The sequence below is a fragment of the Rhamphochromis longiceps genome, linkage group LG22 (genome assembly GCF_057381845.1).
Source record: "Rhamphochromis longiceps isolate RC_006_pf linkage group LG22, R_longiceps_female_GT1.1, whole genome shotgun sequence".
Taxonomy (NCBI): Eukaryota; Metazoa; Chordata; class Actinopteri; order Cichliformes; family Cichlidae; genus Rhamphochromis; species Rhamphochromis longiceps.
The window spans coordinates 8,048,200-8,063,374 of record NC_140577.1 but is presented as its reverse complement, the minus strand read 5'-3'; the positions used below and the strand labels follow the sequence as shown (position 1 = coordinate 8,063,374).

The window sequence follows — 15,175 nt, the reverse complement described above, 5'->3', positions numbered from 1 at the left end:
CGCTATTTAAATAAAATGTATTATTATTATTATTATTAACTTGACCCACTTTTGTCACCAGCAGAGTGCAGAGAGTGTCTCAGACATCTCAGACATCAGACATAGAAATCCAGAATGTATGTTTTGCTGTTTTTGACCATCCCAGAGGAATAAAAGAACCACAGTAAAATGGATTTCAGCTGAACTGTCCTTTCAGTAGACTATTCCGATTTTTAAAAATTCACCTGTTCGGAACAACTGACTGCAAAGGAAAAGTCTTTCTTTTCACAGGAGATATGTTTGTATGTTTATGAAACTACTGAGAAAAGAAAACCAAATTTTGAAGAAGAAGACCAGATTTTGTTGTGAATAATGTTTTTTAAACTGAGAAATGTACCTGGCAATAGAATATACTCAAATATCAGACCTGTTCACCCAAATGCAGACCTATACACTCAAATCAAAAGGTCAGCTTTATTTAAAAGCCGTTTCATTATTTGTGGAGTGCAGGATCCAAGAAGCATACCGATGTTAACAAAAGGCAAGCCAGTTATTAGACTAATGCAGTAGTCCAAAAGTGCAAATCTAAAGATTCACAGGAGTACATGGAGGGAAAGACAAAGAGACATCATGACAGAGAGTGATGGGAAGAAAGGACTAGTTATAGACAAATGGTGATTATGGAAGAAGGAAACAGAAAAGAACAAGAAACAGGTGCTCAGGATCAAGCTGATCAACAAGTCGAACTAAAGACAAGATAAGAGTTACTGACAAAGTAACACAAAAAGATAACTAAGCACAAATTCACTCTGAACAAGACACAAAAAGAAACACCAGGGAGGCTGAAAAATAAGAAAACAAAGTGAATAAAAACACAAAACACAAAGATCTGAACTATTATTACTGGGAAAAATAGGAAAAGTCGAAACAGAAAGCTAAACTCCAGATAGAAAACAAGGAATGACTTAATGGATCCAGCTGATAGCCAAAGCTCAAATAAACAGCAAAAGGATGAAGAAAACAGGACTGTGTATACACTGAGGACTAACTGCTGATTAGAAACTGAAACACAGGTTAAATTAAGCAAGTCACACAGTCAGGAATAAAACAAACACTCAATCTTACTATAATGCTCATAATATAGGCATATATGTCTGCTGCCTAACTCCTCCTACGCATTAATCAATTAACTGTTACACTACAAGTACTTAGGCTATTGGGACTATATCTATATAGCTTTTGGGAACTACTTTTACAACACTCATATCCTCACAGTTTATATATATCATGTACAGTAGCTGATCTTGAAGCAAACGGCAACATTAGAGCTGCACTACAAGCGTGTGCATTGTTGACATTATGTATGCGCTGCAAAACAATTTTTAGTGCAGTGGCACTGTGAGGTCACTGGGTGTCATGCATATCTATATTAGTGATGCTAATAGTGTATGCACTTAATTATTTGGTCTGTACTGTGAATATGTAACCTGAAAAGAAGAAGAACAATAAATATGAGTGAACTGAACAAGCACAGCAGGGCCTGGTTTTTGCTAGTAATGTTAAACAAGAAATGCCAGGAAGCCCTGGGATCATGACACCACATGCTGTTCAAGTGTTTCTTCTTTCATTTTTAATTCCAAATTAAAGATGTTTAAATCAAGCCTCCCACGTCCTTAGGCATATCATTTTCTCTCAGTTCTATCCCTGTGCCGACAAACACGTGTACAAAAACCCAGGAGTATCGTTGGGAATTAGCTGGCTAATTTGACGCTTGAGGTATGCGATGAAAGCTGCTCGTTTGACTTTTTTGTCAGCAAAATTACACAAAAACTACAAAAATTAATTTCATGAAAGTTTATGGAAAGTAGGCAAAGAAAAAAACTTGTGTGAATACAACGTGTCTTTAATATAGAGCCGTGAAACACAGCCCTGGCTTTGGTGGTGGAGCCACTCTCGAAACGTCCATGAAGCTCATTATTTTTACTTATGTAATATCTTGAGCTATAAAACATAAACATAAAAAAATCTGTATTTTAAGTGTCTTTATTACTATACTACATATTACTATATCTAGCAAATAAAATGTTTAATCTTTCTGAAAAGCACCATTAAGACGTGATCGTGAGCTTGATTTCTGTTCTGTAACAGTGCTCTGAGAGTGTGATGGGAAAAAAGAATTTACAGTTTAACGCTGTGTTTGGAGACCTTGGGTTACATCGCAATGAGCACATTCATAACTTAATGAATTATGAATGTGATTTTTTTCACACCCACATACCTCCACACTGTCACACCTGAATGCTGCCCAGAACAAATGCAGCATTCTGCTGTTGTGATGAACACAATCAGGCTCCCTCTGCATTTATCGTGCAGCTGTGTGTGTGTGTGTGTGTGTCGTACTGAGGAAGTGACTACCAGGGCGGTGAAGAAAACAAGAGAGCTGCCTTATGAGTAGGAGTGAAGCTTTCTGTCAGTGGATGTTATATACTGGACCCCACAGTGTACTTACCATTAATTGAAGGAGGTCAGGGTCAGAGCGGCGGGTAGCTTGTTTATGACTAGACGTGAGTCATGACTCTTTAGTGTGTGTGTGCGCGTGCAAAGCTGACAGCCATATGGGTCTCGGCTGGCTTGGACTAAGTTCCTTTAAAATGACCTGCCAGCGTCTCGGTAAATCAGAGTGGTCAAAGGTCATTTTACATTTTAAAATGCTCTTATGCACCGAGGGATTTATGGCATATACAGTGTATGTGTGATGAAATACAAAAGCAAGCCTGACACCCCACCAGCCCCGCCCCCAAATGCATTTTTTTTTTTTTTTTTTTTTTTTTTTTTATTTACTGTGCACTATATGAGTGGGCCTGTGTTGGATTGCTGCGCACATTGTGAAGCTGTAATATAACTCAAACAGAACGGCCACTTTTGTGTTTATAGCGCTTTGAGAAGAGACACGGACGCACTGATAAATACATATGTTACAGGCTTACAATACATCCATATTCATCAGACACCTGCAGAGCATCCAATCTTTCTCTCGCTGGCATCTTTTATAGCATTTTGTCAAACCTGAGCAACACTTGTTTGTAGTTAGTGATCCACTTACTGTGGGAAATACGGTAGCTAAATGTTTTCGAGCTCAGACACCATCAAGCCCTCCTGCTCAGCTTAATCTGTTGAATTTCTGCAGATTTGTCTCTTTTGCTTCTTTTTCCTTTCTAAATATAAATGGGACAAAAATAACATTTTGCGGCTCCTGTTACTTCCTGGGTGACGTACAGAAGTTCAGCAGGTTTTACTCTATGCTTTTTCTTTCAAGGAACACTTCAGTGGTTTCACACAGGAGATCTCGCTGTCTCATCTTGGAGGCTGCGGCTGGTCCATGAAAACAGTTTTACGTCCTCTGAGGGTTTTTAGGAGCTTTGTGAAGCGAGAGAAATTAACCACATTGGGATTTTTTGTTTTGACACGAGTTTCTACTTCTGTTTAATCTTTAAATTGTTCACACTGTCATGGTCGGCTGTGTGGCAGGCAGGATGAGGACCCAATCGCAAAACTCACGGACTCAAGGGATGAACTCAAAAGGCAGCTTTATTGCTGACAGGAAAATACAAAACTTAAACTGGGCACAATAAACTAATACTTTGAGAGAGACACAGGGAAATCCACGCAGCATGAGGGAGACTACGACACAGAACTGAGGGAGACGCAGACATAAATACACAGAGGGTTAACGAGGGAAGTGGGAGCACACGGGGAACACAGCTGACACAGATAATCATAACGAGACAGGGCAGGAGTGAACACAACATGACGCATACTGACGAGAGACTGTCAAAGTAAAACAGGAAGTACAGAGGTTCAGACAGGAGGAGAGAGCACAGGGAGAACACAGACATAACAGGCTGGGGAAAACATGGAATAAAACACGAAAGGGGACAAGGGCTCATGAATACATAGAGGGGCACACAGGGGGTGAGAGTCACAAAGGGAAAGCACATAGGGAACCACATAACAGGGCAACTCAGGAAACAGAACCTAAACAGGGAACTGAATACAAAAATACAAGAGAACTAAGAATACTGGGCCAACACGGCCCAGGACCATGACATCACCCCCCCCTTAAGGGCTGGCTCCAGACAGCCCAAACACAGGAAAACAAAAAACCAAACAGAAAACGACCCAGGGCGGGCGGCGGGGGCCCAGGACGGAGGGCACGGAACAGAAAACAAAGGAGCACAGCAAACACCGGAGCCCAAGAAAAACAACCCAAAACACAGTGCAGTTCAGGGGGCCGACCATGCGGACGGGAACGGTGGAGACGACGGAGCAGTTCAGGAGGCCGGCCGCGCGGAAGGCAGCGGCGAAGGAGACGACGGAGCAGTTCAGGAGGCCGGCCGCGCGGAAGGCAGCGGCGGCTCTCCAGTGTTAGGCATGCTGGCCATGGCCTGGTGGGCACAGGACCAGGCGAGGCAGGACCAGGCGAGGCAGGACCAGGCGAGGCAGGACCAGGCGAGGCAGGACCAGGCGAGGCAGGACCAGGCGAGGCAGGACCAGGCGAGGCAGGACCAGGCGAGGCAGGACCAGGCGAGGCAGGACCAGGCGAGGCAGGACCAGGCGACGCTGAAGCAGAGGCACAGGCTGGCCCAGGCATAGCAGAAGCACAGGCGGATGCAGCCGGACCAGGCGACGACGAGGCGGTCGCAGGTGGCGGCTGGACAGGCTCCTCGGGCCCTCCAGCTGATGCGGCGTGAGGCTGAACGGGCCCCTCGGACCCTCCAGCGGAGACAGGAGGCTGGACGGGCCCCTCGGACCCTCCAGCTGACGAGGCGTGAGGCTGGACGGGCCCCTCGGACCCTCCAGCGGAGACAGGAGGCTGGACGGACGCTAACTGTAGCTGCACAGGGCACGCAGTCTGCTTAGGATGCAACGGCTGGGGCTGTGCAGGGCAAACAGTCTGTCCAAAGTTTGTCAGCACCACGCAGTCCTCAGCTGGCGGAGAAAGCTCACAAAGGCTTCCAGCTGAGGTTGGCAGTGTCTGAGCGGGTTGCTGTGCTATGAACTGAGCTGGTGACAGAGGTAATGACAGAGCTAACAATGACTGAGCCGTTAACTGAACAGGCAATGGAGTAAGACACTGAGGTGGTAACAGAGCGGATGACTGAGTGGGTAATGGAGCCGTTAACTGTGCTAAAGACTGAACTGGTGACAAAACAGGAAACTGTGCTAATAACTGAGCCACTGACTGAGTTATGGACAGCAATGCCAGTTGTAGTGGGAGTTGCGCTTGTGGTAGATTAGGTGTCTGGCTCTGGGCTGCTCTCCTCCGGGGAACAGGAATGGGTGCTGGGCCTGGCCGAACACCAGCCATCCCCACCCGAGGAACAGATACGGGTGCAGGGACGAGCTGGGCTCTGGCTGCCTCTACCCTGGGGGCTGGTGTAGGTGCAGGAGCTAGCTGGACCTCTGTCGCTCCCACCCGAGGAACTGAGACGGGTGCAGGAGTCGGCAGGGTCACGGCTGACCTCACCCGGGGAACCGGAACAGGAGCAGGCAAAGTCTGGGTGTCCATCAACCCCACCCGAGGAGCAGGTACAGGTGCCGGGATGATAGGAGCCTCTGCCAGTCTGAGAACAGAAGCAGGGACCAGCTGGACCTCAGCTACCCTCTCCCGAAGAACTGATACGGGAGCTAGGGAAGGCTGGGCCCACGCTGCCTTGGTTACAGAAACTGAAGCGGGAGAGCTGAGCTCAGGAGCAGAAACAGACACAGGGAAAACAGAGTTAGTGGAGCTAGAAACAGTGTTAGCGAACAGAGATTCATGGCGGGCCACTCCTAGCGACTCTGTAGGCCTTAAGCTGTCCATCTTAGGAGTAGCAGTCTCTAAAACAGTCATTGCACAGGAAGATCCAGGTTTAGCAGAGTCAGAGTCTGTAATACCGGGCACAAAGGGATCCGTTATGGACACAGGAGCATTCACACAGACCGTTTCTAAATATACAGGTTGGGGAGCAGCATAGTCCAGGAGTGGAGACACACCACTCACAGTCTCACACTCAGCAGGTACAGAGACCGCAGAACTGTTAACTTCACAGTGCTGTTCACAAGTATGCGGCTCAAAAACGGTCTTTTGCTTCTCTACGGTGAAATAATCTGTCTGTGAGTTAATTGCTGCGGACCTGGGAGGAGCACAGGAAACATAGTCGCTCTCAAACACGGGCGTGAGGGTAGGCACTGCAGGACCAGAATTAACAGACCCAGAGTTAATGGCCTCAGGGATGACGCGCACGGGGCTTATAGTGCCAGGATTCTTTAATTTAGCATGAACAGCAGTCTCTAGAGTGGTGATGAAGTCAGTCTCGTGCGTAATAGAAGCGGAGGCGAACGTAGAAACAGTATGAGGCCTAGAAACACAGTCATATTCAACCTTTTTGTTCTTCTCTGGTGAGTTACGGACGTGAAAAACAGCGGACTCAGAAAACGAATACTGTCCGAGACGGTCGGGCTTGGAACTCGCATGGAAAAAGCAGTCAGATTCACTCACCACCGGAGCTTGCTCAGTAGCTTTAGCGTGGCGACGGCGTGAGCGTCGTGTTTTCCCGGGAACTGTGCCGTGAGTTCCCGAGGCAGTGGGCGCAGGCACTTCGGTGATGTCGGCTGGCTGAGCCGATGACGAACCAGGCTGCGCCGGAGAGACAGGGAGCTTGTGCAGCTCTGAGCGCGGAAGTCCCAGGTAGAGCGCAAAAGCCTGCAGCGGGGTAAGGCCGTTTGTCGTCGGCTCGAAACCACTCCCCGACCGCCGAGTAACCCTCTTCTTTGCGCGAGACGTGGGCGGCGACCGGAGAGGCGAACCAGAAGTCGAAAATGCCGGAGGAGTTGTGGCAGGCGATAGGCTGACTCCTCCAACTCTTCTTACCGTGGGGCGGTGTGGGGAAAAAGCAGCAGCCTTTGCCATTTGGACGCTGCGCGGCCCACCTAGCGCCCATAGAGTCCCATGAAAGGCAGACTCGTGCTCCCGGGCGTGCCGAGCCTCCTGCCTTCTCCTCTCGTTAGGGAAGGCGGAGTTTGCACGCTGCCGGTTCCGAACGGAGTTTGCTGGGTCCATTACTGGTCGTAGTCTTCTGTCATGGTCGGCTGTGTGGCAGGCAGGATGAGGACCCAATCGCAAAACTCACGGACTCAAGGGATGAACTCAAAAGGCAGCTTTATTGCTGACAGGAAAATACAAAACTTAAACTGGGCACAATAAACTAATACTTGGAGAGAGACACAGGGAAATCCACGCAGCATGAGGGAGACTACGACACAGAACTGAGGGAGACGCAGACATAAATACACAGAGGGTTAACGAGGGAAGTGGGAGCACACGGGGAACACAGCTGACACAGATAATCATAACGAGACAGGGCAGGAGTGAACACAACATGACGCATACTGACGAGAGACTGTCAAAGTAAAACAGGAAGTACAGAGGTTCAGACAGGAGGAGAGAGCACGGGGAGAACACAGACATAACAGGCTGGGGAAAACATGGAATAAAACACGAAAGGGGACAAGGGCTCATGAATACATAGAGGGGCACACAGGGGGTGAGAGTCACAAAGGGAAAGCACACAGGGAACCACATAACAGGGCAACTCAGGAAACAGAACCTAAACAGGGAACTGAATACAAAAATACAAGAGAACTAAGAATACTGGGCCAACACGGCCCAGGACCATGACACACACTGTTTCATCCTTCAGCTTTACTTCCAGCCTGGAAGTATCCATCCATCTTTTAACACATATCAAGCTTACAGTCATGTATGTTATATTATAACATATATTTCACTAGCAATGAATGAAAAACATTTATTGATAATGAAGCAAAACGCTAAGCCACAGGCTGCAATTTTGAGGAAGGCATCAGAGGATCGCTGGCAGCTCCGGGCTTCACAGATCCTCCTGATAACTTTGAGAGAGGCTGACAACCAGAAATGAAACCAAATGGGTGTGTGGCGTAAGCAGGCATTTACAGATGTATGCCAGAGAGAGGAGGTTTTTCAGGAGTGGCCTAGCTCTTGATCAAATCGTCTGTACTTCCAGACAGTATTTGAACTTTTGGAAGTTTTCTCATGTTTCCCACTAATTCCTGTTTAACCTCTTTGATCTTATTCTTTTTCTTCGTTTTTGTTTTCTAGTGTACTCGTTGGTCACTTCATTGTCTACCTTCATATATTTAATTCTGGCTTTGAAGATTTGAAGATTTAGAGATTGGATCTTACGCTGCCTCTGGTGTTATGCGTCTCTTCCTGTAAACGTGGGAAGCGCTGTTGTGTCATCATCAAATCATCGTCAAATTTAACACTGAAAATCTGGAATTTGACATTTTTATCTCACAAAAATGCTCCTGGTTTAAGCCTCCTCTCCGGCTGGGGCCTTTCTGTGTAGAGTTTTCATGTTCTCTCTTTGCCAGTTTGGGTATTCTCCGCCTCCTCTCCCTTTCTCCCACAGTCCAAAGACATGCATGTTAGGTGATTAACTGGTGATTCACAAGTGACATAGATGTAAATATGTCAACCAGTCCAGGGTGCACCTGAAATCTCTCCCCATGACAGCAGGAATAGAGTAATCCCACCTGGACAAGCAGTTAGGAAAACGGTTGGGAATGCTGTGATTGATCTCTGCTGTATCAGTTGTGGCCGGTCTTTTATAAGCAGTGACCTGCGCTTCCCTCAGCAGTACAATAACTTATTGGAATGTTTTTAAAATCATTGTTTAATAGCTTTGCAGCAGTAGACAGCAGGGAGCAGCAGAACTTTTATCTGCAAAGCACATTATACAATAAAAACTGACCAAAGTGCTCCACAGAGTTGACCTAATGGTTGGATAAGAATACAGAAGTTGTGAAAAAGTCATGAGCAAAACAGCACTGCACCGAGAACAAGTAACCACAAAGCAAAGAGGGTGAGCAATGACTATTAAAATGGTAGTGAAAGAGTAAAGCTCATAAATACATTAACTAAAGAGAAATATCTGATTATTCATTCTAGAATTTTCTACTTAATTACAGAGTCACTGGATTCACTGGATTTTGCATCAGAAGTTCTCAAAATATCTGTAAAGAAACATTGTTAATGGCGTTAATTCTGTTGGGGTGGACTGCAGAGAGCACTGAAATGCAAGTTGTGCAAACAAAGTAACAAAAAATGAATCTTTGATTAGAACAATTCAAAAGTCCAAAGCAAGTACAAATTCCAGGAGATCAGAGACAAACAGAGATCATAAGAAGGGGAAAGACTACATGTATGCAGAGGAGAAATAGCCAGGAAAAAGATACGTGTGAATGCAATCAAACACAAGTGAGACTAATAAACGCAAAGCAGATAATCACACTGAAGGAGAAAAGGAAGTAAAACTGCAACAGGACACAACCATCAAAACAAAACAGGCCAAGAGACAAATAACAGTGAGACATGAAGATTAACTTGAGCACGACAAATTCAGAATAACGTATGACAAAGCTTTTGTTACTTTGAGGCTGTAATTCAGGCTTCTCTGAATAGACAGACCTTAAAGATCTCATCATATGATTCCAGCAGAGCTTCCAAAAGTAGAATGAGAGGCAGAGGCTGTCAGGACCCTCTCCTCCACTGTCAATGGATTCAGGAGACAGAAACCTTCTCAGCTTTTAGACTTATGATAATCTGAGTGAACTATCCTTAAGTTAGTCAAACAAATTTATTTACAAGGACATTTAAACACGTGAGGTGTGGAACAAAGTACTATACAACTAAAATAATAAAAGAAAACTTTTGAAAACGTGAAATAAATCATAAAATAAATGGGAAAAAACAATTAAACAGTAACAAGAAAAAAGCCATTAGAATTGAGTCTGAAAATGGGTTTTCAGATCATTTACAGTAGCCACTCCTACTGCGAGATCTCCTCTGTGTTTTAAACCGAAGCATCTGTTAAGCAAACTTCTAGTGGGAGTAAGTTCAAGTTCAGAGCAGTAAGAAGATGCTAATCTGTGCATTAATTTGAAAGTAAGGTGGGCTGCTTCAGATTCAGGCTGCCTCTTTGTAATACCAATGTGCTTGTATGCCAGTATTGCAGGTTTGTAGTTTATGTTTTGTCCTGTTTGTTTGTGCTTTTGTGTTTTTCTCTTCTCTTTCCTCTCACACCCCAAACCGAGCAGCTGCCCCATCCTGAGCCTGATTCTCCTGGAAGTCTCTCTTCATTAGAAAGTCTTCCTGTGTGTGTGCACATGGGTTCTTTCTCTACTATTGTTTGGTCTTTGTGTCACAATATAACATCCCTTGATAATTGTGTAGGGATCTATATGCTCCTTGAGCTAAATTCAGTACTACAGCTAAAATAAATGGTGCAACTTTAAATGTACAAACGGAAGGAATGATCTTGTGTCAGTTGTGATGAACTGTTTGCTCTTGTCACACATTTGGTACTGCCCAGCTATGTCCTTTAGGGGGCAGTAAAACTCTTTCCTTTCATTTCTACATATTACTTTTCTCTGTGGCACGAGCTCCTGTGATTTGAATAATGTAATCAAGTGAAGATATTTAAACAGGAACTGAATACAAAGCAATGATATCTCTCAGACAATCAAGTTAATTTATGTCTGAATATATAAAGTAATTTGGAGACAGGAGAGGTTGCTGCAATGATAAGGCGGAGGTTTTTCTTGTAACTGATTAAAGGCTCAAAAATTCTCATTTTAGTATTTATTAATTAGCAGATAAATCATTTTAAATCTATTTTAATATCCTTTCAACGTAGACTTATAGCTTCCACTCTAAAGTAAAGACAGTTAACTCTTAATTTAGGAAAAAAGATAAAGAAACTAATTTACAGTCTTGGAAACTGAGTCACTGACAGCAGGTTAGTTTCTACTAATATCATCCAAAACCAAGAAGGAGAAGGATGAAAAAAAGCTGAGCTAAAGATGACGGGAATCATGGGAGAAAAGGGGGCGTCATCATTATGTAATTTCCACCTGTTGCTCGGGATGGACGGCTGGCAGCTTCAGGCCTCGAAGCACAATCGTGTGAAAAGTGTGAGTGTTGGCGTGATCGTCACCATTTTCCGCTCAGTTCCTGGAGAATATGCACAGTTGGTGTGGAGGAGAGTTTGCCACCTCCACAGTATTGTGCTGAGAACAGGCAGCCACAGATTGTTGGACAGCATGGCAGTTAATACAGGTCACTGCTGATCTGTCTTTTTGTGCTTTTCACATCTTCTTCCAACTGTAATCGTTTTCTATAATGAAATTTACCGCATCAGCACGAAGTGAGCTGATTAAATCTGCAGGGTGGAACGTGGTGCTGATAAATCACTGCACTACATGATACGTTCATTGACCAAAAATATTAGTATTAAACTCTTAAACTATGATGTATGGGCTCAGATTTCAGTAGCAGATGTTTAATCCACTGTGGGAATATGCAGAAAGATATATATGTTTTAGAATAACTAGACGTAGCTTTTGGTATAGTAGCAAAAAGTATTTGGACACAAGCTGATTATCTATCTTTATAGGATGGAGTATATATATGCATGGATTTCAAGCACTGACTCTAAATTACCATTAAAAGGCTTCTTCAAAAGCAACTAGAATTATAAAGATGAGTGCAGGGAAGATTGAGCTCCTCTTTAATTGGGTTTGTAGTTTTAAAATAACAGTGACAAAAAATACAAGATTTGTCACTGAGTGCAAGCAGAACCAGAAACATTTGATGCATATTAGACTGTAAAATATGACTAAAATAAAGAAAATCAGACAAGAGTGATCAACTTGAATTGCCTACGAGATCCATGAACGTTTCTATAATACAGCACAGTTCATAAGTCATCTGACGTACAATCAGCTCAAGAGGGAGAGCTATATGGTGGAAAGCATTCATAAGAATAAGACAGCAAGGACTATATCTGAGAAAGAACAAGCGCAGAAGGAGTGAAGCTTCACAAGAATTTTTTCTGAATGAGAAAATTAAAGGTTTAATTAAACGAATTAAACCTTTGTGAATCTGATAGCAAAAGGTTTGAGCTGCACTGAAGCTACAATAAAGCACAGAGGTAGGAACGGTAAAGTGATGTATTCATGCTGGAATACATGCAGAAGACACAGAGTAGGATAATCCAAAGCAAAGAGGCTGTCGAATGAAAATAAAAAGGGGAAAATAAAAGTTGTAGTGTGACCCTCCCAGAGCAAAATCCACTGGATCCCTGGCGGAGCACCAGTGTGTGTGGGGGAGGTTAAAAGAAACATGTCTGCAGAAGGGTACAAAAAAAGCAGGGTGTACTTTAACAGAAGTGTCCGTCTCTTAAATCTTTAATCTCTTAAATCTTTCCATTAAAATTCATTCATTGATCCATCCATTCATCTTCAACTACTTCACTTCAGAGCTCCTCTGGAGCCTATCCGATAGGACGAAAAGCAAGCTACACCCTGAACAGGTCACCAATCTGTTGTAGGGCTGAGAGACAGAAAACCATTCACGCCTACAGCCGATTTAGAGTCACCAATTAACCCAGCATGGATGCCTTTGGACTGAGGGAGGAAGAGATCCCTAAGAGAACCCATGCTCAAACAGGGAGAATATGCAAACTTCACATGGAGAGGCCCAGGGATTCAATACCAGGACAACTGTGCTGACCACTGCACAAACATATGTCCATTATAAACAGACAACAAAACAATATAATTTATATATTTTTCTTCTCAGCTGACTTGACATTTATTTTTCAGTAGCTGTACACCTGGTCACACCCATATTTATATATCACAAAGACTTCACGCACAGTGTTTTCAGGCTGCAGCTGTGATATTGCTGAGGATTAAGGATTAAAATTAATTAAAAGACAAGATAAAAATAGAGCTGACCAGTGATTTGTAGTCAAACCAAAACATTTTTAGATGGAAGTTAAAGTGGCTTTCATGGGGACTCAAACGCAGGACTCATTTTCAGTAATCCCTGAGCTCATTTCTATGAGTGATTTTAGAGCATTTGGTATACAGCAGTCTTTAAGTAATAAAGAAATCGAGGATTGAGGCTCAAAAATTTGTTCATATTGACGCCTTCTTTTTGCACATGCATCACAGGAAATGTTTTCTGAATATGTTCGGCCATACTTCAAAACAGCATGCACTTTTCCAACCTCCGCCTTCATGTTCACCTGGAAGAGTGTACATGCTGATTAGCGCTATCGTAAAAAAAAAAGAAAAAGAAAAAGAAAAGAAAAAAGAGCGCCGTTCATGAAGTTTAAGTGACAGGCTGTTGCGCAAGACAGCAAATCAACGAACTGTGACAAATTTGTAAATGTTTTATTCATCATTATGAGCGGCAGCACTAACACTGATTCATGCAGTGGTAATAATCAAATATCAGATAAACAGGAAAACATTCTAACATTTTGCCGCTTGGCCAGCTGGTTTTGTTGATGGGGGAGGTCTGGTTTGGAAAATGTAATCATGGGCTAATCCCCTCGCATGCGTATGACTGCTCGTGCCAAAAGGAAGGCTCAAAAAGCAAACCTCCATCTGTCCGCCAGGCACAGTTGTTCCGACGAGAATAAGGTAGCGCGTCGCCTTTTACGCACAGCACTGCGACGGAATTAAAGCAGAGTCCGAGCAGCTCTTTGTCACTTCGTCGTTTTTCAACGTGCACCGCAAGCTTTCGTCTGTCCTTTACTTTGTGTGTGTGCGTTTCATATTGACTTTCCAGACCTGTAAAGTTTTTGGACTTCTAACTTCTATCGCGCGTAAAACCGGGCTGGTGCGCGAGAACACTGCAAAGCCTCTTTTTTTAAAAACAAACAAACAAACAAATTCCTCATTTATTTGAACCTTTTAAACGAGATGGAAAACTTCACATCAGCTCCATTGGAGAACAATACTTTACCGACATGGGTGGACCACAGCATTCAGTACAAAGTGATTAGCAGTTGTCTGCTCTTCATGATTTGTGCTCTAGGAATTGTTGGCAATGTTATGGTGATCCTGGTGGTGCTCACTACTAAACATATGAGGACTCCCACCAACTGCTACCTGGTGAGTTTGGCTGTGGCTGACCTGATGGTGCTCACAACGGCTGGTTTGCCAGCTATTCCGGAAAGTATCTTCGTATCTTGGGTGTTTGGCCGCTATGGGTGCCTCTGCATCACCTACTTTCAGTACCTCGGGATCAACGCCTCCTCTTGCTCCATAACAGCTTTCACTATCGAGAGATACATCGCCATCTGCCACCCGATTAAAGCCCAGTTTCTGTGCACGCTGTCCAGAGCAAAAAAGATCATTTTGTTCGTCTGGGCTTTCACTTCCATTTACTGCTTGATGTGGTTTTATCTGTCAAACATCCAGGAAACGGTGTACAAAAACATCACCATCGTCACCTGCGCCTACAGAGTTGCCAGGAAGTTTTATTTACCCATTTACTTTTTTGATTTCGGCGTCTTTTTCGTGCTGCCGCTGCTGCTCTCCGCGGTTCTGTACGGCCTCATCGCCAGGATCCTCTTCCTCAACCCGCTCCCCTCCGACCCTAAAGACAAGAAGAAGAACGGACACAACAACCACGCCATCAACAAGAGCACCAGTTGTAAAAACTCTCGACACTCCAGCTCCACCGCGACCTCCCGCAGACAGGTGGGTGGTGTGTGAGCGTGGGGAGGATGAGAACCAGGATGTTTTTACTCTGCTCATTCAGCAAGATGTTGCAATTTTTTTGCACGGGTTCGTAAAATTATTCAAATATAAATGAATGAATAAACCTAGTCACATTCTACAGACATTTTAATACCAGTTATTAAAAGACAAAGTGAATATTTTAAAGTAATTAGGAGTGGAAATAGTTGTCATTTTCAGTATACAAAGGAGTTTTTAACATTTCTTCATTAAAAATAAGTATAATTATAGTGATTGTTTTGTTAGTTAATTTGGTATAAGCTCTACAACATGTGAAAACTGAAGGTTTCTTCTGAGTGCAATCAAAAACCCAAAGATGGACTTCTTATTCTACGATTGCAAAGAAATGAAATGAAACAAATTAACATTCTTATGAAAAATAGCAAAAGATAAAAACAATGACCTCATCACAATTACAAATTTTGAATGTTTTCCACACCATAAAGATAGCCCCTCCATGTGTTAGAAGTACCTCTGCAATATCATTTAGTATGCACAGGAAATGAATATGCAAATT

General features: G+C 43.8%; 1 protein-coding gene across 1 annotated transcript in view; it reads left to right on the top strand.

The window, feature by feature from the left end:
* The first annotated feature begins 13,508 nt into the window (after window positions 1-13,508).
* trhrb (thyrotropin-releasing hormone receptor b) overlaps window positions 13,509-15,175 on the top strand; it is a 6,973-nt gene continuing 5,306 nt past the window's right edge. The window contains exon 1 of the mRNA XM_085395677.1: window positions 13,509-14,619. Within this exon, the coding sequence (XP_085251803.1) occupies window positions 13,837-14,619 (783 nt within the window). The 5' untranslated portion in view covers window positions 13,509-13,836. The remainder of the gene's footprint in view (window positions 14,620-15,175) is intronic.